General features: G+C 38.7%; 1 protein-coding gene and 1 long non-coding RNA gene across 2 annotated transcripts in view; one reads left to right on the top strand and one right to left on the bottom strand.

Moving 5' to 3' along the window:
- The first annotated feature begins 278 nt into the window (after positions 1–278).
- The window catches only part of LOC141366044 (uncharacterized), a 30,841-nt gene continuing 16,045 nt past the window's right edge, over positions 279–15,074 (top strand). Inside the window, exon 1 of the long non-coding RNA XR_012370992.1 lies at positions 279–570. This is a non-coding gene — a long non-coding RNA (uncharacterized lncRNA). The remainder of the gene's footprint in view (positions 571–15,074) is intronic.
- Positions 1,657–11,440, bottom strand: LOC141366040 (uncharacterized). Its single transcript, XM_073871069.1, has 2 exons — positions 10,393–11,440; positions 1,657–1,856 (listed from the first exon to the last, which is right to left on the bottom strand). Exon 1 carries the CDS (start codon positions 11,287–11,289, stop codon positions 10,489–10,491), a length of 801 nt encoding a protein of 266 aa, XP_073727170.1. The 5' UTR covers positions 11,290–11,440; the 3' UTR covers positions 1,657–1,856; positions 10,393–10,488.

Raw genomic sequence — 15,074 nt, 5'->3', positions numbered from 1 at the left:
GCAAAAAACGACCTGTGCCAATCAGTTTTTGCCATTTATGGGCTTTACCCTATAAAAGAAAGCCGTTTTACGCATTTAAATGACCTTACACGTTATCAGTTTATTAAGCGTTTAGACCAGGGGTGCCCAACCCTGCTCCTGGAGGGCTACCATCCTGCTGACCTCAGCCCCAACCCAGCTCCAAAACACCTGTCTGTAATTATCAAGCAATCCTGAACACCTTGATAAGCTGCTTCAGCTGTGTTTGATTGGGGTTGGAGCTAAAATCTGCTAAAATTTGGTTAACACAACCACTCGTGGTGGCTTCACTCAGAGGTTGGAGAAGGCAACCGGTGGACTAAACATCAAGACTCTGCACGATTCAGGTAAGTGGAATAAAATACATTGTATATAAACATTATTAAAACAGATTGTGAAGTCATTCATTGAAAACTTGCTAGGACCTAAGCCTAAATTACTTAATTTCTTTTTAGAATTAAGACAACCTTAGCAGGAGAGCCCCAGCAGTAACTTTCTCTCAAGCAGATGAGCAATAAGTTGCTTTGTATGAACACCACCCTAACAATCAAGGTAAAAGAGCATTAAACATTAAAGGTATTGCGGAGAATTTAGGTTTTCCGGGTGGATCATCAAGACTATTGGTCCTCCTAGTTGTCAATCTGGAGTGTTGCGCAATTGCATTTTTTTTAAAAAGCGGTGACGGCGTTTCTTTTCTAAAATTCGAGAAAATCCTCCGCTACACCTTTAAGTGGAACATATAGCATGCTGCTTATAGCTAGTGAGAAAGATAATCTAATTGATCTACCTACATATGACCATTATTTCCTCAGGCACACTTCAACATTTTCTTCGAATTTAACATCATTATTAAGATGTAAATAATATAATTCATAAACATAACGTTTATGTTCATTTATAATATGTTTTTTTTTTGTAATTGTTGGCTTAAAGTTAATTTGTCTGTCAGTTTGTCCGTGTTGGTAAGTAACTTAACGTTATTAACGTTAGGTCAGCCTTTTGTCATGTATGTGTTGTTAGAAACTGATAATAATACGAATTAATTCACAGATATATAACTTTATAGCTAATACAACTCATAAAATATATTAACTCAATTATCAAACCACTTCGCTATAAAACTTTAAGGCTTCTTGTTAATACGGGTCGTTTACATAACGTTAACTTACTCCAAGCAAGTCGCGCGGGAAGATTGAAACATTTTATAACTCAAGTAACTAAGTTAAACAAGGGCTGGTCTAGGCTAACTTAGCTAATGTTTACCCCACCACCGCTAAGAAAAGGGGTTAACTGTTCAACGTGCCTTGCCTTCAGGATTTGCAGCTCGATTTTGGCTTGCATTGATAAACATTACAAACAAACAAACCAAAAAAATAATGATCATATACGACAATCAATCTGTAGATCCACTACATGCATAACATAAAGTTGGTTACTTACCTCTACTGATGAAACTCCTTCGTCAGCGTTGTGCCTTCACATGTTGGTTTTGGTAAATCACAAGAGGCCAAAGATCGAGGTGAAAAAGAGAAATAAAAATCGTTCTGCGACGAGACACGGAAGCCTTAAAAACCACAGGCTACTCCAGCCCAAAGATTAGTGCAGCCCTTATGTCCGGCTTCTTTTTTTTTTCTTCTTTTATTAATGAACATTTATTGTACATACATATGAATACAACATTAAATTTGTCACAGGAACATACGAGGGAAGGGGAGGGAAAGGAGGTGGTATCAATAAGTCAGTTCATATCAAGTTTGTGTAGTAAAGAGTTCATCGTAGAAAGAAAGAAGCATCATGTTTTTCTTGTTGTTAATTCTTCGAAGCGTGGATAAGAGGTACTGAAATTCAATGAGAAACATTTTAAATATAGGTTTTTCTTTTTTGAATTTCTGTTTGTGAATGTAATGTTTGGATACAAGTATAAAAAAATTGGTAACAAATTCAATACATTTCTGTTTGTGTGTAAAATAAAAAACAATATCTCTTTTTGTAAAAGTGTAAGAATTATCAAGAAATCCAAGGTGATTAGATAACATCAACCAGAAATTACGTACGTACTCACATTCATAAAAAATATGCAAAATGGATTCATCATCTTTGTTACACAATGAGCATTTTTGGTCAATGTCTATGTATTTGGAAAGCAATAGATTACATGGGTATATCTTATGAAGTATTTTAAACTGAGTCTCTATTATCCTGTTAGAGATGCAAAACTTGTATGGTAACAACCACGTTTTTTTCCAATCAACATCTGGAATCAGATTGTCCCAAAAAAAATTTCCCTCGAGGAGAGCTCTTATTTTTACTATGCATCACATTTCTAATGAATTTGTTGTTACACTTTCTATCAATGAGCAAATATCTATCAATGGTGAGTGTAGGATTATAACAACTCTTTTGTAAATATGAAGAATGACATTTCATAAGTTGTAGAATACCAGAGGGAATGGCTTTACAAACAGTGATAAATTCATGAGCACGTATGGGAAAATTAAAATAAGACATGAAGTTTTCATAAGTCAAAATGTTACCATGCTCATCAAAAAGGTCAAAGATAAAAGAAACACAATGGCCCTCATTTATCAAAAGTGCGTACACCAAATTTCCAGCGTACACCTTGCGTACACCCAAAACCACGGTGAATTTGAGATTTATCAATATGGACGTTGGCGTACGGCACGCTCAAATCCTACGCCAGCTCGGGAGGTGGTGTACGCACATTTTGAGTTAGTGCAGAAATGCGCAAACACTTCCTAACACCACAAAACGCACTGACAAACTAAAATAATATGATATATTATGACTCATTGTAAAAAAAAAAGTTATTATAAACTTCAGTGTTTATTTTTATGCAACATGGACTTCAATTTTTAATTTTTAAGACTTTACCAAAGCATTTGATTTGTATGCATATGTAGTCCTTCAGCTGCGAGCCTGTGCGCTTTACCTGACGTTTGAGAGATACAGTATTGTTCAAAATAATAGCAGTACAATGTGACTAACCAAAATAATCAAGGTTTTTAGTATATTTTTTATTGCTACGTGGCAAACAAGTTACCAGTAGGTTCAGTAGATTCTCAGAAAACAAACAAGACCCAGCATTCATGATATGCACGCTCTTAAGGCTGTGCAATTGGGCAATTAGTTGAAAGGGGTGTGTTCAAAAAAATAGCAGTGTCTACTTTTGACTGTACAAACTCAAAACTATTTTGTACAAAAAAAAAAATTCTGGGATTTAGCAATCCTGTGAATCACTAAACTAATATTTAGTTGTATGACCACAGTTTTTTAAAACTGCTTGACATCTGTGTGGCAACCAACTTGTGGCACCTCTCAGCTGTTATTCCACTCCATGATTCTTTAACAACATTCCACAATTCATTCACATTTCTTGGTTTTGCTTCAGAAACAGCATTTTTGATATCACCCCACAAGTTCTCAATTGGATTAAGGTCTGGAGATTGGGCTGGCCACTCCATAACATTAATTTTGTTGGTTTGGAACCAAGACTTTGCCCGTTTACTAGTGTGTTTTGGGTCATTGTCTTGTTGAAACAACCATTTCAAGGGCATGTCCTCTTCAGCATAGGGCAACATGACCTCTTCAAGTATTTTAACATATGCAAACTGATCCATGATCCCTGGTATGCGATAAATAGGCCCAACACCATAGTAGGAGAAACATGCCCATATCATGATGCTTGCACCTCCATGCTTCACTGTCTTCACTGTGTACTGTGGCTTGAATTCAGAGTTTGGGGGTCGTCTCACAAACTGCCTGTGGCCCTTGGACCCAAAAAGAACAATTTTACTCTCATCAGTCCACAAAATGTTCCTCCGTTTCTCTTTAGGCCAGTTGATGTGTTCTTTGGCAAATTGTAACCTCTTCTGCACATGCCTTTTTTTAACAGAGGGACTTTGCGGGGGATTCTTGAAAATCGATTAGCTTCACACAGACGTCTTCTAACTGTCACAGTACTTACAGGTAACTCCAGACTGTCTTTGATCATCCTGGAGGTGATCATTGGCTGAGCCTTTGCCATTTTGGTTATTCTTCTATCCATTTTGATGGTTGTCTTCCGTTTTCTTCCACGTCTCTCTGGTTTTGCTGTCCATTTTAAGGCATTGGAGATCATTTTAGCTGAACAGCCTATCATTTTTTGCACCTCTTTATAGGTTTTCCCCTCTCCAATTAACTTTTTAATCAAAGTACGCTGTTCTTCTGAACAATGTCTTGAACGACCCATTTTCCTCAGCTTTCAAATGCATGTTCAACAAGTGTTGGCTTCATCCTTAAATAGGGGCCACCTGATTCACACCTGTTTCTTCACAAAATTGATGACCTCAGTGATTGAATGCCACACTGCTATTTTTTTGAACACACCCCTTTCAACTAATTCAACTAATTGCCCAATTGCACAGCCTTAAGAGCGTGCATATCATGAATGCTGGGTATCATTTGTTTTCTGAGAATCTACTGAACCTACTGGTAACTTGTTTGCCACGTAGCAATAAAAAAATATACTAAAAACCTTGATTATTCTGGTTAGTCACATTGTACTGCTATTATTTTGAACAATACTGTAGGTGCGCACGGACTGGGTTCAGTAATGAAAGGCTTTCAATGACCAAAAAATAATCCCGACTGAAGAAATAATAAAAACTACATTCTTCTTCTTTTAAATAATAATAATAATACAAATAATAATTAATGACATTCTTCTAAATAACAATAAGCGTCATTAATATTAAAAAACATAAGAATACTAATGATAAGATTACAAATTGTCATGCAATTATTAATTTGAATTAATGGTACTCCACATCACATCATCATCACTACACCCTAATAGATGTGACTTGATACGAAATTAAGTGCTAATTGTTTCAAAACACGTGCTGTAAAGTAATGCATTGTGATAGGGCATTTGCTCATTAAAACAGCTATTTAAACTGGATTTCCACCGTACACCAGTTCGCAATGATGGCTGACCTGGCGCTTTTAGAAGACGCATATGCGCCCTTGAGAAGGGAACGAGTTTTCAGGGATAGGCGCGATCTTCTAAATGAATCAGATGAATGGCTGATGAACAGATTCCGTCTTCCAAGGCATCTTCTCCTGGAGCTCTGCAATAACCTGGAGCCCTACCTCCAACGTGAAACCCGGCGGTCAAGGGCCTTACCTGTTCCAGTCCAGGTTCTCTCCACACTGGGGTTCTTGGCCACTGGAACATTTCAACGGGAGATTGCAGACAGGTCTGGCATATCCCAACCCACCATGAGCCGCACGCTGTCATCCGTGCTGGCTGCCATCAGGACACTCATCCCACATTACATACAATTCCCTTATGACAATGCCCAGCAAACAATGATTAAAAGGGGTTTTATGAGATTGCTGGGATTCCAAATGTCATAGGTGCAATTGACTGTACCCACGTGCGTCTGAAACCACCATCGGTTAATGATTACGCATACATCAACCGCAAAAATTATCATTCAATCAATGTGCAAATAATTTGTGATGCCAGACTCTGCATATTAAATGTTGTGGCACGATGGCCTGGAGGCACCCACGATGCCTACATTTTTGAGCACAGCAGCGTGCGCAGACGACTGCAGGAGGACGCATTAAGGGGTATTGGTTATCTTTTGGGTGAGTAATAAGAGCTAATTTAGTTTGCAAAATATATTCCTTTCCTGACCTCTCTTTTCCCCTTTAGGTGACAGGGGTTATCCCCTTTTGAACTTTTTGATCACCCCTGTGCCAAACCCCGAGACGCATCAGGAGCGCAACTTCAATCACGCGCATGCACGAACACGAGCCACTGTGGAGCGCTGCGTGGGGCTTTTAAAAGGTAGATGGCTCTGCCTGGCACACGCGGGGGGCACGTTGCTCTATTCACCACAAAAGGTGTGTAACATAATTTTGGCATGTGCCGTCTTGCACAACATGGCCGAGATGAATCGTGTGCCGTTTGACGTGCTGGCCCCAGACCCAGAAGTGCCAGTGGAGCAGTGGGCAGCACCACCGGCTATAGGAGCTGTTCAGCTCAGACAAGACCTTGTTCGGCGGTTTTAAGGGCAAGTTAAAATAACAGACTTAGTTTGCATTGTTTTTTTATTTTTTTAAGTTTTCATTGATTTGTTTTAATGTCGTATTAATTGACAGTAAAGAATTGTTAATTTCGACCAGTAATCTACAAATTTCTGTCTGTCTTTCCAGGACCTCATCCGTCAGGACCCTTGGCCGTGGCGCACGGGAGGCTGGTGGACGAGCCTCGGCTTCCCTAGCTTGGACCTGCTGCTCAGGCTCTGGGTGCGGCGCAAGGATGGTTCAGGCTCCTGGATGGGCTGAGTGGGAGATGCTTCGAACGCGCTGGGACCTGCAGTGTCCTCATCTGCAAAACAACACAGCAAAATTTAAATAAAACGAGTTAACTATGTACTTGTGTGTTTTTTATATTGGTCTATAAAATTTAATTTTTACCATGAATGTCGTCGGTATCTCCCCCACCACTGATGCCTTCTAAAGACGCCGTTCCGATGAGTGCTGCCACACGCTCTTCGTGCGGTGTCAGCTGGAGGCTTGGATCCGGTGGTCCTCCCCCAGTCTGACTCTGGCTTCTCTTCAATGCGGAGACGCGCCTCTTTGTGGCCATCTTTAGATCGGACCACTTTTTTTCACCTACAATAAACAAGAGCATTAACTTGATCACTTTTGATCTAGGAAAAAATTATTCATTCAATTTAATCCATTTTTTTAAAGGTAAGTGGTTGCAATCAATTTAAGCTACATTTAATAAAAAGTTTTTTGTTTTGCCTTTCTTTTGTTTAAATGTAGCCTAAATAAATTGAAAATAAATTAATTTTTTCAGTGTATATTAAGCAATAAAACATTTCTTACCTCTGCTGGAGTGCGCTTCTCAACCCCCACACTATTTACTGAAGTGGTAATTTGGGACCATATTTTGTTTTTATGGGCGCCTTTTATCCCACTCTTTAAGCTTCCAAATAAAACAAATTTGTTTTTTTCCACTTCCCTGGTGATGGTTTCGATCTCCACATCGGAGAAATTCCTCTTTTTTGCCGTCTTTCGTGTATCCATGTCGTAAAATGAGGGCGTGGGGGAAGCGGAGACTTGAATATATAGGGGCGTGTTATTCTAATGACGATCGTTTTCAGCCGCGGCATTTATCAAGGGCAGGTATTGCGTACACCTGAATTAGAGAGGTAGGCACAGTTTCATGAATCAGGCGATGAGAGGAGTGTACGCATAATCTTACGTCAACATATACGCCCGTTTCTACGCAAGAATGATAAATGAGGGCCAGTGTGCATGCCAAGTAGGGAAGAAGATGGATTTGTTTTTAACAGTAATGTCTTGGTTGTTCCATAAAAGTGATTTGTGGGGAGAAAAGTTATGAACATAGATCAGTTTCCAAGATAATAGAGCTTGTTTGTGGAATTTGGACAAATGGAGAGAAAGTTTAGAAGGGGAGTAGTTACATTTGAGAAGAAATTCTAGACCGCCACATTTTCTAAATATATTGTGAGGGATAAAATACCACAATGATTTTTCACCCATTAGTAAACATCTTTTTAACCAGTTAATTTTAAAAGTGTGGTTGGTATCAATAAAATTAATGATTTCAAGGCCTCCATCTGACCTATTGTTTGACAAGACAGATTTTTTAAGCTTATGTTGTTTGTTTCTCCAGAGGAAGTTTAAAAAGATACGATTGATGTCATTACAAGTGGATTCTGAAACAAAGAGGGATAGAGAAGGATATACAAAACGTGAGAGACCTTCTGCTTTCGACAGAAGGACTCTGCCAAAGATAGAAAGGTCTCTCTGGAGCCAGTTGTTAAAAATGCTTTTTGTAATTTTCATTCTGGGAATAAAGTTCAATTCTTGTCGCATTTTAGGGTTCTTACATATGTGGACACCTAAATATTTGACAGTGTCTTTTACAGGAATGCCATGTGTATATTTTTCATTTGTGTTATAAAGGCAGAGGGCCTCACATTTACTTAGATTTAAATTTAGAGAATATTTTGAAGTACAAGTGGAATTTGATTTTTGTCTTTTAGGAATAATGTTGTATCGTCAGCAAGTTGAGAGATTCTAATTTCTCTATCAAATATGGTTAAACCTTTTAGATTTGGGTTGTTAAGGATTTGAATCGACATGAGTTCCACCACTAATAGAAAAAGGAAAGCTGATATAGGGCACCCTTGTCTCACACCTCGATTTATATTAAATCTTCTGGACGTGTTGTTATTAATGATCACAGAGCTGTTAATATCTTTATAGAACATCTTGACAGCAGATATAAACCTAGGACCAAAACCAAAGATGTTTAAGGACGCAAAGAGGAATTCATGTTCGACGGTGTCGAACGCTTTGTAGAAATCTAAGAATAAAATAATGGCGTCTGAATTAATAGAGTCCGCATAATCAATTAAGTCTAACACAAGTCTTATGTTGCAGCTAATATGCCGTCCTTTCATAAATCCAGTCTGTGTCTCATTGATAAGATGGTGTAGTCCTGTTTTGAGTCTGTTTGCATAAATCAAAGTAAGTAACTTGTATTCGGTGGTAAGCAGACTTATTGGACGCCAGTTATCTATAAATAGGGGGTCTTTTCCAGGTTTTGGAATTAGGGAAATCACTGCCTGCTTCATTGTGGTGATCATTTCTTCATTCTTAACACATTCTTTGAAGAGATTATAGATGGGTTGTTCTAATATGTCCCAGAAATGAAGATAGAATTCCACAGGTAGACCGTCTATACCGGGACATTTGCCCTTTTTCATAGTTTTTAACGCATTGTTTAGTTCAGATATGGACAGCTCTGCATCACATAAAGATTTAAATTCATCGGCAGCTTTAGGAGTGTGCACATGTAGCTCTTGTAAGAAGGTTTTACAGTAATCTTCATTTAAGTTTGATTTGTATAGATTTTCATAGAAGGTGGAAACAAAGTGAGATATTATTTTGGGATCTTTAGAGACAACATTATCAATACTTAAGGAAGACAATGACTTGCGTTTATAATTTCTTTTTTCGAGAGCGAAAAAATAGCTAGTATTTTTTTCGCCCTCCTCTATCCATTTGGCCCTGGATCTTATAAAAGAGCCTTTGGCCATGTCTGAGTACAATTTATCGAGTTCAAGTTGTGTAGCTTTTAATTCAGTCAAATCATTTTCAGAGTGATTGTTTGTTTTCAATAATTCATCTAATTTACTCATAAGGGAAGACTGTTTTAATAATTTATTCTTTTTTAATTCTTTGCTACGTTTGATGGCAAGAGACCTGACGTTATATTTGAAGAATTCCCATTTGTTACCAATAGAGTTCATAGAAGAGTTTGTGGGGGTGTTGAGGCATTTATCTAGGCATTCTCTAACAGAGGCATTAAACACATGGTCATCTAAAAGGGTAATATTAAGTTTCCAATAGCCACGAGATCCGTGCAGGTAGTTAGATGTAGATAGTTTCAAAGAAATCATTTTGTGGTCAGTTAATGGGGCATGAGAGTGCTGGACACATATAACATGCTGTAATAGGGAGGGTGAAATAAAAAAGAGGTCTATTCTAGATCTTAGTGTTTTGGGAGCATTGGACCAAGTAAAGTCTTGTGCATCGTTGTTAAAAAAGCGCCATGCATCTGTCACAGAAAGAGTGTCACATAGGGGGGCGAACACGTCATTTAGACTGGACTTTGGGGATCGGGCTGGAAGCCTATCTATGCAATTGTCTGGAGCTTCGTTGAAGTCAGCACCAAGAATCAGTTTAGCATTCGTGTATTTGTTTTGAATTTCTATAACTTTGTTGGAGAGGTCAGAGAAAAGTTTCTTATAATTGTAGCCATATATATTACACAATAGAAAACAAGTATTATCAAGTTTAAGTATCATTATTTGCCACCTTACAAGACCGGAAGAGATGGATTCAACTACCTCTCCTTTGAACTTATGCATTAATATCATAACACCAGCAGAGTGATTAGAACCATGGTCAAAGTAAATGGAGTTACCCAGAATTTACAATCTGTATCACAAGAATGAGATTCTTGAAAAAGTATCAGGTCTGCTTCAGTTTGTTTGCTAAACAAAAAAAGTGCTTTTCTTTTAATTAATTCTCTTATACCTCTAACATTTAGGGATATAACATTAAGGGAGTTGAATTGGATGTTGTGCATGGTTACCACGGGGGGAGTATGAAGGGGAGGAGGAGGGGGGTAAAAACAAAAAAGCTTGGTTACCTGGGTTACCTGAGCTTAGAAAGGAGCTGTCCCAGAACATGACAGCAATGATAAAGATTTCCGAACCAGAAATAGATTCAAACATCAAGGATAATATTGCTTACCAATAAAAGATCCATATCAAAGTCATTTTGTAAACATAGAACATGTTAAGTGCAATTTCGTTTTCAAACGGAACCATAAGACAGCAGTTCAGTCAGTCAAGGCTTTAGCTGTTCCAGTGTAATTCTTTGGCCTTCGATGTATGCATGGGGGCCTTTGAAAGATGTTTTCTTTCCTTCCTCTTTGGCTTTTTTGACAAGTGGCCAGAGCTTAGCTCGAGCTGCTGCATCATCTGGGGAAAGGGCTTCAGTGATGCGTAGGTTCTTGCTGAGAAGATATGCGTTGTTCTTCGCTGCTCTCCAGACGTGGTCTCGATAGTGTCTCATGGAGAATCGCACGATCGTTGTTCGATGAGAGCCGTCCTTCCTTTTCGCGCCCAAACGATGTACTATGTCGACGGTGCTGGGAATATGGTCGCTGATATGCGGAGCAACTTTAGCGAGAACGCCAATGACAAGCTCTCGGATGTTTTCATCGTCTGCCTCCTTTAACCCATGAATTTTCAAATTCCAAAGCCTACTGTGTCGTTGCATCTCATTCACTTTCAATTTCAACTGGGTGTTTTCTTGTTTAAGCTTTTCTGTCTCAGAGTCTATTTTCTGTATTTTTTCACTGTGGATAGATACTTGATTTAAAAGAGACTGTACCGTTGATGTGAGAGTTTCCAAGGCGTTAGCAGTGGCATGCGAAGCCTTCTCGATCGACGATAATTTCTCGAGGATGATACCAGTGGTTGAATCATCGTTGTTGATGGCTCTGAATTTAGATGGAGGACTTTTGCTTGGGGTCAGAGGTAAAGGTGATGATTTGGTTGAAGAGGTGGCATTTTCGCACGAGTCCATGTCATCAGGAAACGTTAGCTGCGACATATTCCGCCGTTTGTTGTGATTCTTGCCCATAAGTAGAGGATTACTGCATACAAAGAGTTCCGTGTAATATAAAGTAAGCGTGATGAACTGGTTTAGATAAGAATATATGTAAAGTTCACATCGTAAACTGCCAAGCTCCGGGACGAGTACGAATACGTCCGCTCACGCTGTAGCCATCTTGGATTCTATGCCTTGTGTCCGGCTTCATGTGGCTTAGCGTTAACCAGTATGACGTCACAGTACTTCGATGTCTGCGTATGTCTGCATGAAGTCAACCACTCATGCTTGTAACTGGGGTTGCGTTTGTGCGCTCAGTGATTTAGGGTGTAACAAAACAAGATTATTACATTCATTTAATATTATCAATTAGTATTGTAATAAACCTTTTAAATGTTTGTTAATGATTAAGTGTAATTGATGAAGTTTGTTTTAATCCAAATATAAAGGAATTAAGTATAATTTTACTTTACCATTATGTTTTTCTATATGAATATAACCATAGTTTACTAGTGTGTGTTTACCATTATGTTTTTCTATATGAATATAACCATAGTTCACCATTGTGTGTATGAAATTTACCAGCATGCATTGCAGTATGTTCTTATACATGGCGAAGGTTGTTACATGTCGAAGGCCGAGACAAAAGACGTACTGTACTCTTGACAAAGTGATGCCATATGTTTTCCATATGATACAAACCATATGTTACTGAATATTAGACCATATATGGAGTACATGGGGTGGGGAGGCCAGCTTATATATACCACTTGGGGTACAGTAAAACTTTAGTGGATCTTGCAAGATCTCCTCACGGCTTTATTTTGCTGACAATAAAGTCCATCTTTGAAATCAAAACCTAAGATTGAAGATTGTTTCATCTGAAAAAGGGAAACCACAACATTTTGGCGTCACGAACAGGATAGAAAAGGGCTGAAGTACCGAACCACCTGGGCGGACCTGACGAACAACACAAACAAGAATGGCCATATACTAAGGTAAGCACTTTTTGCTTATTAATTAGGTTTGTGTTGTTTGCCAGAACTGCCCAAAGTGGTGAGACATTTAAGCTCTTCTAAATTTAAGAACCATATATGTGAAAGGGGTTTTGATTTCAAGGGTACAATTTAACAAAGGCATGCATGCATGAATCTGTATTGACTTACTGATGGGTTGGCTATTAAGACCATAGTGATTTGACACAGATTTGTAAGTGAAGAGAACGCGTGTAAGGTAATATTGTGTGGAGGAAGTGTTATCAATATTACGAGTTGATATACAGTGTTTATCTGTATATTGTTTATTAATCATGTGGATGGAGGTGAAATGATTAATGGTTTTTAATGCATAAGGTAATATTGTGTGGAGGAAGTGTTATCAATATTACGAGTTGATATACAGTGTTTATCTGTATATTGTTTATTAATCATGTGGATGGAGGTGAAATGATTAATGGTTTTTAATGCATAAGGTAATATTGTGTGGAGGAAGTGTTATCAATATTACGAGTTGATATACAGAGTTTATCTGTATATTGTTTATTAATCATGTGGATGGAGGTGAAATGATTAATGGTTTTTAGTGTATAAGTTAAACTGTGTGGTTTTTTGGTTTTAAGTGTTGGAGTACTCTGTGTCTGTGTCTGTGAGCGTGGGAATTTTGAGTGAGGTTGCAAGCTGCTGTGAGACTGTTAAATAAACTTTGCATCTGGCAGTCAGTGAGAGCGTTTCCCTTGGACAGGCCTTTGGGCTGAAAAAGGGGGGTGTAATTACTGTCTGGTGGGTGTGGGGTGGAATGTTTGATAAGCCCTATTAACATAGGGATACTTATGAATGTTTAATATGAGCCCTGTAGATAAAGGGACAAAAGACTGAATGTATAAGCCCTAAAAATAATAAAGGGTTAGAGTGTGCGTTATGAGCCCTAAAAATGAAGGGAGCCCAAACATAAATAAAGGGATTGATACGAATGCGAGTTTCTTACTGAAGGTTTGGTCAAAACAAAGTTTCTGTATGAAAAATAAAGATTTAACTAAGAAATAAAGATGGCTGATATTGTTGTTTGATATGTTTTGGATTTGAAAACATTTTATACAATCTCCTTTCAAAGCATAAAAACCTGTGGGGACGTATAGGAGAATAAACAATTGAACGTATAAAATTCAATAAACCCACAAAGTGTACTAAGGGTTTTTGTATTATGAATAAAGACATGGCATTCAGTCCTGTTGAAACTTTGGGATCAAAGTATCCATTGTGTAAGGATCTTATAAATAAAGTGTCTAAAAAATGGCAAAAACGTACAAAAAACATGGTCACCAGATGGCCAGAAGAGGGGACTTTTGATGTGGCATTGTGTGAGGAGATGGAAACATTGGTTAAAAATTACAAAACCAAAGAGATGAGTAAGAAAAACAAAAAAAGAGAAGAAAAACGTGAAAGGGAGCAGGAGATTTTAGCATTGTTCAAAAAAGAAGGGGAAAGTCTGCGTAAACATTTAAAGCAGGCCAGAAGGCTGTTGAAAGACTTGGAACAAGAAACCAAGGCTAAGGAACAAAAATATGCAGACCCCCCTCCTTATTTGAGCTCTGAGGGTCAGTTTCCATTGCTCAAGGGAACTGTTGGGATTTTGGGTGAGATGCAGATGAAAGGAACTGTGGAAATAGAAGATGATGAGGAAGAGGAGGAAGAGGAGAGAGAGCCAGTTGTAAGACCTAAAACCAAATCAGCTCTTGCAACAAAAGAAAAAACATTACAGTTAGACTGTTACAAACAAGCACGAACAGCACTAGAAAAGATGAAAACGCAATATAACATAAAAACACCAAGTGCAAAGCAATCATATGAGCAGGGAGAAAAAGAAAAACAAGAGAGTAAAAAAGAGAACTTACTAGAAAGAGTAGTAAGTGAAGAAAAATGTTTATTTGATGAAACATATGAAAAAAGCAGAGAGGGCGAAGAGAGAGCGGAGTCCCTGGTTGATGTGGGGAAATGGTCACGCGGGGAAGAAAAATCACTTAGACCTTTAACAAAACAGCTCCCCATATTAATTAAAGGAGCTCAAGGGAACTACGTCCCCTGGGCTTCACAGGATCTTCAAGGACTCGTCAACCGACTCCCGGATATCCACGAGGGGGCTGGCAAGTTCATCAGGATTTTGGAGGAGGAATTAGCTGGAAAGCTGATTGCAGTTGGAGACATCAAAGCCCTTCTAGCGAAGATCGTAGGGGGAGCTAAGACTGATCAGATCCTCCAAGACACTAATTTACACAGAGCCGTGAATTCCTACGACATGGATGGAATTGTTTTTGATGCATACCGCCCCGAAGTGTGGCGAGTTTTACGAACTGAGTATGAAACCAGAATCGACCCCAAGGCACTGAAGGGGGAGGAACTGGGGGACACAGAAAATCCCCTCACTTACGTTCAAAGGCAATTAAAGAGATGGAAACAAGAGACTGAGGGAGACCCCGAGGGGGATCCTCTAATGACCACCCTCTTTAGAAATGCCATAGTGGATGCTATGCCACAGACTGTAAAAAGCAAACTAGAAGATGTGGTAGGTCTAAACTCTAAATCACACAAAGAGTTTTGTGACCATGTGTCTCATGCTGTGGACTTATTCAGAAAAAATGAACAGAAACTGAAAACGCAAGAGAAAGAACTGCGAAGAAAACTGACACAGTTACAGCTGGAAGAACTTTCAAACAAAAACAAGAGAAAGATTCAAGCAGCCGTGCTGAAAGACGAACACAACCAGATGTCAATGATGGCTCCTGTGACTTCTCCTCCACCAGCTGTTCAGCCGACCCCTCCCGC

The sequence above is a fragment of the Misgurnus anguillicaudatus genome, chromosome 9 (genome assembly GCF_027580225.2).
Source record: "Misgurnus anguillicaudatus chromosome 9, ASM2758022v2, whole genome shotgun sequence".
In the NCBI taxonomy this organism is placed as follows: Eukaryota; Metazoa; Chordata; class Actinopteri; order Cypriniformes; family Cobitidae; genus Misgurnus; species Misgurnus anguillicaudatus.
This window is presented reverse-complemented; position numbering and strand designations above follow the sequence as displayed.

Coding starts and splice junctions, on each gene's coding strand:
- LOC141366040 (XM_073871069.1), bottom strand. CDS start 11,289: ATGGGCAAGAATCACAACAAACGGCGGAATATGTCGCAGCTAACGTTT.